The following is a 15,049-nucleotide window of genomic DNA, read 5'->3' as shown; positions in this document are numbered from 1 at the left end:
AAAGAACGATTTTGCTAATTTTCCCTGATTTTAAAAAAATAAACGTAACGAATACTTTGGGTTTCTTCTGGATATGATGTTTCTACTTGAATCCAAAGGTGTGAACCAAAGTGGTCAAATTTGCCAGTTGTCATCGAATATTTCTACTTGGAAAAAAAAAAAGAAGAAAGACAATGTAGAAAGTTATTCGGGGGTATGCTTGTTCTTTGATGTGTGATTTGAAAGAGACATTTTAAGGTCAAATTATTTTTTTATGGCCGCCTTATTATTATTATTTTTTTATCACTACACAGAAACATATAAATAAATACAATAGTTGTTGTAATGTTACATTTTGCTTATTTTTCTAGTTGACTTGTAATACTGAATATATGACGTTATTCTTGTTTTGATGAAAGCAAAAGGTGATGGAATCTCCCAAATGCAGCAAAATTACAATGGGCTTTCTTACGCTGTTTCACATTTCACCATTCTACGTTATAAAGGGGAAAAAAAAAAGAAAAACAATGCATGTACATGTATTTTAAAATAATAATTTATAAAATATGTCGAGAAATGATAATTGTAAAAAATGTGTTTGGATTGGTGTACGGTTTGAAAGTTACAATACTATAATCAATTATAAATTTTGATAAATCGACAAATACTTGATCCTATAATATATATAAGCGGAAGGAACTAACTATTTAATATTTATTAATATCAGGATCAGAATAATAGTGGTAGGATAAATCTTTTGTTTTTACCTCTTTCCTAATAATTAATAATTAAACACGAAAAACAAACCCTAGGTGTCCAGAAACATTATCACAAACATTTGTATCCAATTAATTAATAGAAAAAATATACGGGTTGAAAATTTAATATATACTTGTAATTATAGATGATCTACTTTAGCAAATTAAGTTTGTAGGATACGTAGACGTTGATTTGGACAACATTAAAGTCTTCAAAGAACCCCACCAAATTATTGGTATGTTTAAACGTATTATAGTTTCGTGAGGGGTTAACTTCCAATACAAATAATTTATATTGGTCGTTTACTTATTTAATTTGAGTTATTGGTCAAAGAAAACATGTGGCCATATAACAAATTATTAATCTAAGAGATACATGATGGGAGAATGGTTGGTGAATAGGAATAAAACATTAGTTCGTTTCAAATTAAATAATTTTAAATCTTATCTTTGATTTTTTTTTAAATCATTAGTTTGTCTAGTGCATTCGTAAAATATGTATGGAGAGACTTCGGGACATTATAATTTTCAAATTTCTGAATTTGTTATTCGTTTATATTCAAGAGGCTTGTGGCATCCAACATCTTATTGAATGGGACGTGTACAAAACTTATAAGAAAAAACAAAAATATTCAGAATTGAGAATGAAAGCAGTATAGCTAGTCAAATGTTATATAATATAATATATGTTATGATAAAAGTTATATTTGTCAGTAAATATCATCATTTTATTTTCTTATATTTGTGACACTGCAGAGTGCATCTACTTAGACATTAATGGGTCGGACTACTAGACCTATGAGTTCAGGGAGATGCATATATGCTGCCTTAGAGATCAATCTTATATTTTACTTCTTGTCGGCCCTATCTTAGTAGAGACAGTATCATCCGTTAAGTTCTATTATTACGTTCATCTAATCAATTAGATCAAGCTACTTAACATTAGCAGCTTAACGTACAGTGTATGAAATTGGGAAAAAGATTCTAGTTGGGAAAAAGATATATATATAAGGATTGTCTATGAAATTGGGAAAAAGATTCTAGTTGATTAGATATAGTATTTGATGTATGAATTACACGTAAAGAATGCTGGAGTTGGTGTGGTGGGTATTCCACAACATAACTAAATTGTCTACCCAGTTACGTTTTATAATAAATTATAGTGTTTTTTTTAATATAAACTATTTAATGATTTATAGAAATAATTAATTTATACGTGTAAGAAAAGTTAATCTACTTTGTGATAGAACTAAGCAGTATTTTCTTGTGAAGAAACTAATTTATACATTGACAAAGTAATTTACTTGTTCCTTCATAATAATATCTAACAGATCATTTGTGTAAATATATACAGTTAAAACTTTCAAAGAATATCTGATTTAGTACTTGCGTGGTTCCTTTTAATACATAATAAGATTATTTTAAATAGTTTAATTGATTAACCAAACTAAAAAAAGTTGTTTCTCCCGTAATATAACATTTTTCTCTCTTATTATTTTTTTAGAAAAAATATTATAATCAGGAAGTTTTATTTTAACAGAGATTACGTGGAAAGTTCTTTCAAGCTATTTTGAGTATAAAATAATATTTTAATCAAATCTTCTTACGAGAAGTTGGTGAGTTTTTTTTGTCTAACTTTTTTGATAAAACACAAGTTTATCATACTACACCTTAAGTCGTGCCACAAATAGTGAATAAAATACCTTTTCTTACATCCTCACAGTTACGGGTAGACAATCATTTATGCGATAAGTAAAATCACCCGTCGCTATAAGCTCTGGCTTTTTTATTATTTTAAAATTATAAAAAAAAATTATGTTAATTTCATCCCTATGAAATAGGTCGATGCACCAGTACTTATCATGTTTCAAAAGCTATTTTTCACAAAATCTCTCGATATAATAATAATGTTAGGTACCGTTTGGTTCATGACATGAGATATAAAGTATGGAGATAAGTAATATTTTGTAATAAAAAAATAAATAGAAAATGATAGCTAATATAGTGTTTGATTTAATTGATTAAATTTGAGATAATATAATATTACCATTTTGTCATTGTTGAAAATATTAATAGAATATTAATAATATTATTTATTAAGGGTAATATCGTAATTTTATATTATTGATTTGATTGATGTGAGATAAATTATTACGAATTTGATTGATGTGAAATAAATAAATAATAATTTGATTGATCGAGATAAATAATACTTGTACAAAACAAGTGATATGATAGGATTATTTATATTAGTACTTACAAATACTTGAACCAAACAGTGTCTTATTGTAATATTTCAAACCCTGCAATAAAATACACATCTTTAAGATCCGATAAGCCTCAACCGTGGTTGATTACATCTTACATGTAGGGGCACTACCCCATGATAGAATCAAGGGTCCAAATTTAGTCATACATACATGGGGTCCACTAATTTTTTTAAAATCACATATGTGTGTGAATTTTGTCCATCCAAATCACGTGGGATCAAAGCTACCAAATTATGTGGGATCGAAGCTACCCTCAACCGTGTCGGTTGGCTTGCTGGTGGTGTATCTTCAGTCTTCACTGTATTTATATTATATGGTCGTACGCAAACTTTTGATATTGCCCTTATTTCTTTCCATACATAGATAAATGTGAAAATTAATATATAGGAAAATTTGTATTTTCGGTCTTGTTTGTTTGTCATTTTGCAGTCTTTAACGTTGTTAAAACTAGTTTATAGTTTAAGGCTTTAGTGAGAGTACTAAGTGTTTGAAATGTTGGTATTTTAAATATTGTTGTTAATGTGGAATATCTTTATAATAATTAATGGGGAATTAATATTAAAAACACATTAAAAATATTATATTAATTAATATAACAAAAAGTTTAGTATTTCATCATGTAATTATTGGATTGAGTGGTGTCGTGAAGAAATTAAAATAATAGACAAATCAAGATTTCGAATTCACTGATATATTATAGGGAGGGATATTCTTGGTAATCAAAAGAGTCCCCTTGTATATGTCTAAATGCATGGAGTCATGTATAGTTCTATACTAAGGATAAATTGGACAATTATGTAAGATTGTGTTAGTTCGATTAATAATTTAATAAAATCAAATGTTTGATTGTAATTCAGTGTATTGATTACTATTTATCATATATTAACAAAATCATTAATTATTTATCTCATATCAATCAAATTATTGAATTGAAATTATAATATATTCTTTTATATATTTCTTTTATTGTATTCATTAATTTTTGGAAAAGGAAAAAATTTTAATTTATAACTTTATTCCAAATTTATTTAATGAAATCAAACATATTATTATTTATTCAATAATATTACACTTTCCGTGTTTTTGGTAATTTTCTTCTCGTCCAATTGATAATTTTGTGGGTAAAAACTGGGTATCCAAATTTCACATAATTGGAGATTTTTTAATCATCCAAAATTTAATTTTTTGGTAAAATATTTTGTAAATTTTATAGGTTCTCCATTTCAAAGAGTCGATACCATGCATCATGTCTATTTACTCTTATTTTCCATGCTAACAAAGGCTGGGAACACAATGATAGCTGTATGCAAGAATGGGCACAAGAATTGTCATGTTGAAGCACGAAGAAACGTTTCCAAATCGAATAATATTAAAGGTACAACCAAAATATCGTCCAACGATATTTATAACAATTATATTGTGATATTTTGCTATTATTTCGTGAGATTTTGTTATTATTTTATGAGATTTTGTATTGAATTTATCGTGAGATTTTGATAAATAGAATTTTTGTATTGAATTTTGGTGTTGTATAAATTTCGTTGTACATATAGCGTTACTCTTCTAAATCAGGTAGAGCCCATATGTTCGATGTCCTCCTAATTTTCGCAAAAAGACAAGTGATTCTCAAAATTATCTTGGTGGTTTATGAGCTCCATTATCTTTATCAAATCCAAAAACTTCTAATGGAAGATCGTACTACCCCAAACGGGCTATGTGATTAGCTTGAAACCAGGGGATGCGTTGATTTAAGGAGGCCTGGTTAGAGTAGGTGTCTAGCGAACAGCCTGTTATTTGAATTTTATGTAAAAATTATCTTTATTTTAATAATATTTTATCTGTATAATCATGTAAATTTCATATATAAAGTCATTGAAAATACAATAAGTACCATGAAGTCTGCCTCTCAAATCTCAACGCAAGATCATGATAATAATTAAGAATAGTATTATATATTATAAACTGATTTTTAGTTGATTCAGTGACCTAAAATAAGGATAAAGATCGTTCAAGTTTGAAACTAGCATATGTGATGTAAACGTTATGTTTCATTGGTAAGGACACGAAGATGTCCATTCATATAGATTGATGATTATTTGATGATGCACTGAACAACTCTCACTCAAACTTTCCATCTGGTTATCATTTATTGAGTGAAATAGTTCGCGATTATAGTTATATATCATTAGTCATTTGACTCGGGACAACATGAAACTCTATGTATTAGTATGCACTTTGATCCGTTTACATACTCCATTGAGGGTCATAAGGTCGAGAGTTTGGATATAGTTTCGAAATCCGTAGAAAAAAATGCTTGGTAGACGGGGATTCACCGCTCGCCTATGAGTGGAGATATCATATGTGATATGACGAGTTAATAGTGCAAGGAGTTTCTGGCCAAAGCAAGACATGTGTTTTAGGGAAATGTGTTTTCCTAGTTGCATATATAGTGTCGCCATTATTATTCAAAGATACATCATATCATTACCGAATTCATTTGCAACTCTCGATATAAAAATGGTTGTAAATTCGACCGGGATATTTAAGTTGAAGGGACCATAGTGTACGTTAATCATAACTTAAAATTTTTGCATGCACCATCAGTGATACCTAGGAGATCATGTGACGATGCTACTAGACGCTATTACCATGATCCGATGGACATAATTAGAATTGAGTTCTGACGTCTATATCAAAAGGTTGATGGAAAATGAGGCTAATTAGGGCAATCACAAATAAAAATAAATGTTATTATGAATCAATCACATGAAGTATTGAACCACAACTAGTTGTATCTCTTAACCATTGAGAGGAACACAAATCTTGGATTTTGTGTTCCTGTTGAATTCAAGGAGTTGAATTTAACAACTGTAGATTGCTTATAAAAGAATTTATAAGTGGATTCATTATTGGAAGTTGTTGAGTTAAGTAGGGGTGTAAAAATCAGACCCGACCTACCAATCCAACGCGGTTCGACCGAAAAAATCAGATTTGGGTTTGGGTTTTTCGGGTTCGTGTCAGGTTTGGTTGGACTCGATATCTTAACCGAAAAAATAAACTGGTTTGGGTCGGATTTTGTTGACCCGAAAATTGTACTTTTTTTAAAAAAAATAATATAATTAATAAATATTGCATACTGATTTATATATTGTATGTTTGAAAAATGTTTATTGCTTATTTATATCATAAATTTTTATAATTTAATATTTAATTTGTATATTTTTTATTTTTTAAACAACTGTTTATTTGATTTAGTGAATATACTTTAATTTTTTACAATTAAATTTTAAAATTTAAATCATATATAAGAGAGATTTTGTTATTATGTGTTTAAATTAAAAATTTATTATTATTCTTTGAATGTTATTTATTTTTTTTTAGAAAAAATAAAAAATTGAAATCAGGTTAATCGAGTTGGGTCGGGTTACTCGGGTTTGGGTTAGGATTTGGGTTGTGAGTTTTCGATTTCGGGTGGGTTCAGGTTGAACACTCTTTAGATGGTATTATAAGTCAAGCTGACCCAACCCACCTGAATTGACACATCTAGAATTAAGTGAAGACAGTGAAACTGCTTGTTTTAGTGAATGAGTTCACAAAATTGGCAGCTGCTAAAAAAAGTTTGTAAAAATTTTGGCTTCAAAATTTTCATTTTTCATTATATGAACAAGATTTGTATTTTCAATATATCGACGCTGTCTGATCGTCGATCGGTGTTATAATGAGTTTACAATTATTTATTTAATAAAATTATAATATACAAATTAAATAATAAATTAGTATTAGTGACTACTAATATAAGAGTCTCATGAAATATTCCAGAGGAGTGAAACCAGAAGATTCTAAAATTAATTAAATAAGTAATTAAATAATAATTATTTAATTTTGTATATGTCTATATATATAATGAATATAAAAAATTGACAATGCATGATATTTTAGGAATAAAAAATACATATTAGAATTTTAAATAAAGAAAATATAAAATTCTGATAAGATAAAATCTTAGCAGAATTATCATTCAAGGATTAAGAGATATTATATGTAGAATCAATAGTTGATTAAAATATAATAACTACACCACAATATCAATATCTCCCTCTTTTTCTTCACAATAGCCTCTGCCATAATAATTGGTTAAGAGCATAGTTTCACGCTAGTTTGATGCTTGGGTTTCTCCAATGGAGCTGCGTTAGCTCTGTGCCAATTTGGCGCAGAGGGCTTTTCTTTTTCTTTTTTTAAATTTTTTTTAATTATAAATATTTATATTAAATAATAGTATAATATTTTATATATTATTTTAATAATTAGATAATATTTATTTTTTATTTTAATTATTAGAAATGACTGTCAATGAGCATATCAGATTTCGAGAATTTCTCGCTAGATATAAAAAAATAAAAGACAAAGACGCTCATTATGCATTACGAAATGCTTTAATTGATCATTTATATGATGAATATGGTCGTTCAAATAATTGAAGTTGTATTTGTAATATGTTATTTAATTTAATGTCACGTATTAATTTTATTTCACCAATTTAAATTATTTATATTTCAATTCGTATAATATAGATTTCAGTAATATATTTAAAATAATTAAATTAATCATTTTTGTAATATTATCGCAATTATTAAAAATTTAATATTAAAAATATCCAATATAAAATGTAATTATAATTATATCACTAAATTTAAAAATATATATTTAATAAATAATAAGATAAAAATTAACTAAATAAAATAAAAAAATATTTCGAGAATATTCTTTTTTAGAGTAAGATTTGAAGTAGATGAGTTGGAGATGAATATTATATCTGGTGCAGAAACTTTGAGATTTAGAGAGAGTTAAACTCTCGTTTAGTAATAGTTAAAAAAGTTTGTGCACTTTAATAACAAAAAAAAGGGGTCACGGCCAACACGGCCACTATCACAACTCCACCATATCATTGTGAGATCGCTTATCTGAATCTAAATTTCGTTTAGATATTTTTTGCGATCTTTACAAGAAATTCAGTTTCTCATCATGCATCTGATTAGACGATTGAAGAAAGAGAAAGATCCGTTTGTAGAGATTTACAACAATGACTATCTCGCTTAAAATCTTTAATAGTTGTGGCCGCTTTTATATACACAAAAGTAAACTATTTTAAAATACATATGGTTTAAATGATATGACGTCTGAGAAACGTGTTAACGTCAAAACAAAACAAAAAATTGGGTTTCTGCTACACTTTGGATACGAAAAAAAATACACCGATAGGCAGTTTTATATGGAGAACTGGAGCTAACATTAGGCCGATAAGCATTAACAGAAAGATCAAGAAGCTTGAAAAGAGAAGAATCCTTGAAGGAAAAGCCCGAATAAATCAAGATGTGTTGAATAATCCATGGCCATGGTTTTTCTGTGCATCATCAGGCTCAAGCCTGAATATGACCTGAATGTTGCTTCGCGTAAGCATTATTTTGAATTTGAATTTTTTGAAGTATTGTTTTTTATGGATTCACGTGTTGGAAAAACAATGGATAATACTGTTCTCCGTGAATGATTGATTATACAGTCAACTATGTCAAGTTGCAGGACAAGAGAGTCAGAAAACAGGGCCAAGACCCCGATCAATTTTAAATTTTTTCTTAAGATTTACGCATCCCTCCCCCTCTAACTAACAGGATTTATAATGATTAACGACCAAGATAATAATGGAAATGATGCAACCAAAAATTGTGATTATCAGAATTATTTTGTAGGTTCGTAAACGACTCCAATACGGGTATTCCATCTAGCTCGTAAACGGATCTCAATAGCTAGTGGAGTGAAAATTTTGTAGGTTATCACATGCGTCACAAACAAATGTCAGATGCCCGTGGGTTTGTCCAACGCAGACACTCCGACGCTCACGTCAGAAAACAATTTAAAGATGTTATCTAAAAGTTAAAGAATTTAAGCCTAAACTCATTATAATCTTGAATAATGAAAATCATCTCTAATTTATATATTTTTTTGGATTATAATTCATTTAGATTTCAATAATGAATTGAATAATTAAATTGAGGCATTATCCATCGAAAAATTCAAATATCTGTAAGGACAGAGGCAAAACCAAGATTTTGTGTTAGGTGGCTGAACTAAAAATAAATCATCATTTTTTATATGAAAAATATTTGTTCATAAAAAATTATTGCATCAAATTATCACACTTGTTTGGCAATCATTTGCTTTGTTGTAGAAATGATGGAGAATCAACTTTGATTTTGTTCACTTAACATCGTGATTAATAACCTACATTAGAATTCATTTAAAAAATTAGTTATACACAACCAAATGAGTTAGAAAAAATAAAAATTACGAATCTAACTTTCAGTTTCATACAATATTAAATTAGAGCTTCATACGTGATACAACCCCAACAAGTCTAATACTTTTCACGTCTTTTCAAATTTATAAATGCAAAAGACATTACAAACTAAAAAAAATTTAAATTTAAATTTTTAAAAAATAGAATTTATTATTAAATCATATATCACAATTCACATACCAACAAAAAATCATAATCCACGGATTGACCGATTCAACATACATGTGATTTTTTTTTTTTAAAAAAAATATTGAACAAAAATCCAGTTGACAATTTTTTAAATAGGCAACCATTCACAAATCTTATTCAAATAATAATAAAAATATCAAATAAGTAAATAATTAATCACCATAGTATATTTATAAAAATAAAATAAATATTACCCTCAAGCCTTCAAGGATTTAATATGGTAGAGTCTTAGAGGTGACTGATGACAGAAGGGGATGAAGTTAAGCCGGTGGAAGCATCAAGAGTCCAAAAACTATAATCTAGTGTAATTATAATATTTTGGGCTTGAGATAAAGCACCAGATTAAGCTGATTAATAAATTTCTATTGAGATTTAGGCTGAAAGTTTAAATATCCTACCCCCGAGCTTGTCCCCTTCTATGTCTCGTCTGTGGTTGAAGGATAATGCTTTGAAAGCTTAAATTATTAGATTTATTGGTTATATAAATAATGTTTGTTAATTAGAGGTCGTACCAGTTTCATATTTGATTCAGTACATAATATTGTATTATCGCAAGTGTTAGTACATAAATTACAACTCAATAGATCATACTATAGAGTTTTCCAACGCTTAATACACCAAAATGCCAATAGCAAGAATAAACGAGTTAGTAGGACGAGTCTGTTGGATAAGTTGGCAAATGTTCCAGTCCAATCCACTTATCTAGCGACAATTTTTATCTATATTAGGTAAGTCGAGGAGTGCTGATTCACAATCCATCAAAACACCGTCAGAAAAATTGCTAACAACAATAGCGTAGAAACGAACTTGTAAAGATAAAGCAATAACCGAAACAAGTGTGATGTTTACAGTATGACTATCGTGTAAAAGAAAGTAAAACCAAACCGAGGCCTATAGCATGTACAGTTTCCTTAAAACAGATTCGCCCCCTCCTGTATGTGCTTCGAGAATCGTCTTGGACGTCTGTTTCCCAGGATACAACAGAACAACCAGCAGTGACTTAGCACGAGACACTACTACGGCGAACTGAAAACGTACCTTTACTTTATCACCGAGATTTAACGGAGTCCAAATGAAAAGCTAACAATATGAAATGCAATAGAATGCTTGAAAGAGAAAATATTTTCATGTGTTTGAAATGAGGAAATGAACCCGACTATTTATAAGCCCCAAAATGCACATCAAGAGTCATGCAAGATTAATTAACTCAATTAATCGTCCCATTAACTCAAGAATATGAAGAGTCAAAACTCTTCAATTAACTCAAGAATGTGGAGAGCCAAAAGACACTCCCACATTCATGAGACATAATTTTTATTCAATCTTTAAATTTACTTTAAATTTCCAACAAACACATCATTTGGCGGGGTGAGAAGAACATGTCTGCCGTCTAGGCAGATCAAGAATTTTCAACTCAACGCGTCTATTTAACAGAGTAGGCTAATCTGACGAATCTAACCATTTTAACATCTCTAACTTCCAACCTATGAAAAAACATTTTAACTAAAATAATAAGGAATACTTGGTGGATATTTATTTTAAAGTATGGTTTGAAGTATAAGTTGTAGATAAATATTGTGTTTCAATTGAAGGAAGAGTTGACTCGATAAAAAAAAATCTATAATTTTAATTTTTTTGATTTGTTTGGATGAATATAATTCAAATTAATTACATATTTACTCTATATCAAATTAAACAATTTCAATAATAATTATTAAATAAAACTGATTATTTGGAATTTTTTCTTCGTAAACTTCCCAAAATCGAATCTTTTCATCAATATCAAATCAACCTTAGGAGTACTAGTTGTGTCTCACCAAATTGTGTATATGTATGTAGAGAAGTTACTCCAGAAGTTATCTAAGTTTAACGTAGATAGGTACAATGAATGCCACATTTGTTTCTGTCAATTAGATACATAGTTTTTAGAAGAAAAAATAGACCAAGCATTTATAAAAAAATACACATCTCAATATCTGCCATTGACACGCATGAATGAAAATGTGCTTGCACTATGAATTTTATACAGACATAACACAGTAGCTATTGCTGAGCAAAGACACGGAAAAAAGGAATACAGCAAAGCAGATGGAATTGCATTTGAACCTGTTTGGGTGTTTTCAGTTGTGTTTTTAAAATCACGTCTAGTTTTGAACTTATTATAAATTTTTAAAGGGATTTTTTAGCACATTAAAGCTCATACATGAGCTTTAAACAATTCAATGGTTTCACGAAATAGAGTGCCGCCTGTCTTTCCCTGCTTTAACTCTGCCTTTCAAGCCCGGTGTGTTCCCCTCAGGCCGAATAAACCTGCCAAGCTTCCTCGAGACAGAGCTTAATAAGGATTTCCGGGACGGAAGAGGCTTCTCCGCAATGGACATTGTGCGCGAGATAACCGAAGGATTAGCATGATCACCTGGTATTTTAAATGAAGAATTTTCCACGTCTTTCAATCTCATTTTCATCTTCATTAGCTCCAGTTTCAGGATCTCATTTTCCCTCTGTAGAGTTGAAATTGAGTCTTCATCTGGAATCGTGTGAATTTCCGTTGTTTCCTGGGTTTTGGGTGGATCAAGAGCAGGGGACGACTCGTGGAGTCCACCATCCACGACCTCCCCAAGGCGCTGCTGCTCGTGGTATAGAACTTGAACAACTGTTTGAACTGGAAGCCTGTCGTTTTGAGCTGCGTGTGCACAAGCTTCACGAGATAGCTTTTGACAGTCCATTAAACTGCAAATCTTCTTTCTCTCCATGTCGCTTAACTCAGGATGCGCCTATACAACGGAACGGTGCAGATAAAAAAAATTGTGCATAAGACTTTAAAACTTTGAAGTTGAGAATCCACAAGATTTCTATAGAATCAACAAACCTTTAAGTATATGTCAATGGCTCTATACATTCCATCATCAGTTACTCTGTACTGTTCAGGAATAAGTTCAGCGAAGTCGAGGAACCTGGGAACAGATAAGTTGTGATCAGATGCAATTTCAGCAAGGTAGCTCTCCATTAATCTTGTCACAGTCTCCATCTCATGTGATGGATGGGAAACGTAAAATTGGTCAACATCATATCCCACTCTGTTTAGCTCCATTCTACTTTCGAAAAAATTCATCATGATTCGCTGTATGGTCTCCACATCAAACAACGTGTCTCCTGTTAAAGAATAAGAAGGAATCAATAAATCATCTATGACAGCTTGTCCCAGTTGAGAAGCCATCATCTTCTCCAAGTCAAGGCGGCAAGCAAATGTTGTGTCTAAAAATATTGCAGCTCGAAGAAGCATCGACAGGAAGCTAACAGGCATTGAGTTCTTCTCTCTCGGAAGAAGACCAACCATCATTTCTAAAACCACCCTTTTCTCATGCTGTTGTTTTGTATCGATCTTCTTTCGACCCTTTCCAAATAACTCCTGGAATGTTCAGAAAAATGTCACATTAGCGACTCGAAAATAGTATAATAAACAAATTCATGGAGCAAGACCTCACCAAACCTCGAAGAGATTTCTGTGCATAAAGCATTAGTATAGGTCCAAGTGCATATTTCTTGAATCCCCTAGATATCATTTTAACAATAACCCGTTGAAACAGATCAATTCGAAGCAGTGTCAAATCCTCAGCCCACCAATCCACAATAGGCTTCGAGACAGGAAAATTATACGAAACCGAGTCACATAACTCCTCGCTTTTGGGCTCCACCGGCGCAGCAAATTGGCTATCTCTACAGGCAATAAAGGCTATTGTATCAATGCATCGATTCACCAGTTTAACATTCTCTGCTACGGGAAAAAGATTTTCACAAGAATGTAAAATGAACACTGCCCCTGCAAGACTTGTTAGTGCTACTTCATTTATGTACGCTTCGGTTCTTCCAATTAAGTTTCCGGCCTCGTAATCCTCCGTCATTTCAAGAAACTCGGCCGCACATCTTAGCATCGCTATGTTTTCTGTACTGATTTCGAAGTTCACTCCGTAGAAAAATTTTGCCGCAAGTTCGAATGCGTCCGCCCCGCCGGGGATATCGGGGAGCTTGATGATAGAAAGATCAGCATCTACAGATTCTGAAACCAGCTTCCTTATGTATCCACTTTTCGATACCAAAGGAAACTGTACGTTTCAACATATATCAAAATTACTCCATTCTTATCCATGAAACTTAACAAAAATGACGTTGGATATTCAACAAAACCCAACTGATAAAAATCAAGAAATCGGTGAATTCTTAGCATTTTATCTATTATAACATAATCTACCTTGTGCAGTGAGAAGGAGGTTCCTCCAGCAATAACAGTAACATCGGTAGGAATCTCCTGGGAAAAAACCCTGTTAAATTTCAAAAGAAAAAACTCAGATTCTTCTTCCACTCCCAAAATCAAGAACATACATATCATGCACACAAGATTATTAAAAAAGAAACAAAGTTGACCATTCGCTAGTCCTCTTCATGGTAGCAGAAAGGCGATGTTTTTTCTTAGAAGAAATGTTTGCATCATTGGATTGTGTAGTGTGTTGGTTGTGGTCAAGATCCAGCATCCTCATATTTAATTATTTTTATGGGGACTTCGCTTCGCTGCATTAAATTTAAATTGAAGGGTGAAAGTACAGATAATCAGTTTCCGTTCGTTGTTGGATATGGATAAGAAATAACTGATGACCGTGTCCTTTTCTTTCTGAACAGTAATCCATTGAAGTTTACGACTTGAAGGGTAACAAGCTTCCTACTTCCTAATATTCTTGGTCATTTCCTCCATTCTACAGAAATTCAGGAAAAATATATCTATCTTCCATATTTGTTTCCTCTTCTTTTGTATATACAAATACGTAACTCTTGTTTTCAATTTCCCTTTTCCACTATCATTGTACCGAATTGTGCAGCCAGCAGCTCAACGTAATCTTTGTACTTTGAGAAGTATTAAACTGTTAATACTAATGCATGGAGATATTACCTTCACAGACTTGATCAAGATTCTTTACCCTATTCATTGTAGGATACTTGAAAATTTATTTGTTTAACATGATAATAGTATTTTTAATTTAACTGTGATTTCAATATTATATAGTATAATTAATTTTAAAATTCGATTTCACATTTCATGAAACAAATGAATTATGTGCACAGTTGAAAAAAATATTCATAAAAGGATAATATCTTGGGGGCTTTTTTAAAAATAATATATAAAAACTAAAAAATTATAAAAATATTGCAAATTCAAAAGTTTTACAAAACTATAACAATCCGGAAAATGCTGTTGCGGATTCTGACAGTGTATCCGGATGTTTATTAAATTATATATATTTATATTTTATTACTAAATAAAAGTAATAAAAAAAGTAGAATCCGTGGCCACGGATCCTACTTTTGACTAATTCCATACATTTGTAAATATACATACCTCTCTTATATATAATTTTGTAGGGAGTGACAATAATTATGACAGTGTTTTAAATCATAACTGTTTTATATAATAATAATATTCTTATAATAAATAAATTTATATATATATA

General features: G+C 30.4%; 1 protein-coding gene across 1 annotated transcript; it reads right to left on the bottom strand.

Moving 5' to 3' along the window:
• Positions 1-11,446: 11,446 nt before the first annotated feature.
• On the bottom strand, positions 11,447-14,226 carry LOC140976222 (BTB/POZ domain-containing protein SR1IP1-like). Its single transcript, XM_073440202.1, has 5 exons — positions 13,971-14,226; positions 13,798-13,867; positions 13,034-13,651; positions 12,418-12,957; positions 11,447-12,322 (listed from the first exon to the last, which is right to left on the bottom strand). The coding sequence occupies exons 1-5, from the start codon at positions 14,081-14,083 to the stop codon at positions 11,777-11,779; spliced, it is 1,887 nt and encodes a 628-aa protein (XP_073296303.1). The 5' UTR covers positions 14,084-14,226; the 3' UTR covers positions 11,447-11,776.
• Between the last annotated feature and the right edge of the window lie 823 nt (positions 14,227-15,049).

The sequence above is a fragment of the Primulina huaijiensis genome, chromosome 5, assembly GCF_012295235.1.
Source record: "Primulina huaijiensis isolate GDHJ02 chromosome 5, ASM1229523v2, whole genome shotgun sequence".
Classification (NCBI taxonomy): Eukaryota; Viridiplantae; Streptophyta; class Magnoliopsida; order Lamiales; family Gesneriaceae; genus Primulina; species Primulina huaijiensis.
Note: the sequence above shows the minus strand (reverse complement) of the source record. Positions and strands in the feature narration are given on the sequence as shown.

Bases quoted from the DNA above. Each gene is read 5' to 3' on its own strand.
- LOC140976222 (XM_073440202.1), bottom strand. From the start codon at position 14,083: ATGAGGATGCTGGATCTTGACCACAACCAACACACTACACAATCCAAT. The intron at 13,868-13,970 runs GTCAACTTTGTT...GAAATTTAACAG, and splicing joins ATGAAGAGGACTAGCGAATG to GGTTTTTTCCCAGGAGATTC. The intron at 12,323-12,417 runs GTTTGTTGATTC...TCCGTTGTATAG, and splicing joins CCATTGACATATACTTAAAG to GCGCATCCTGAGTTAAGCGA.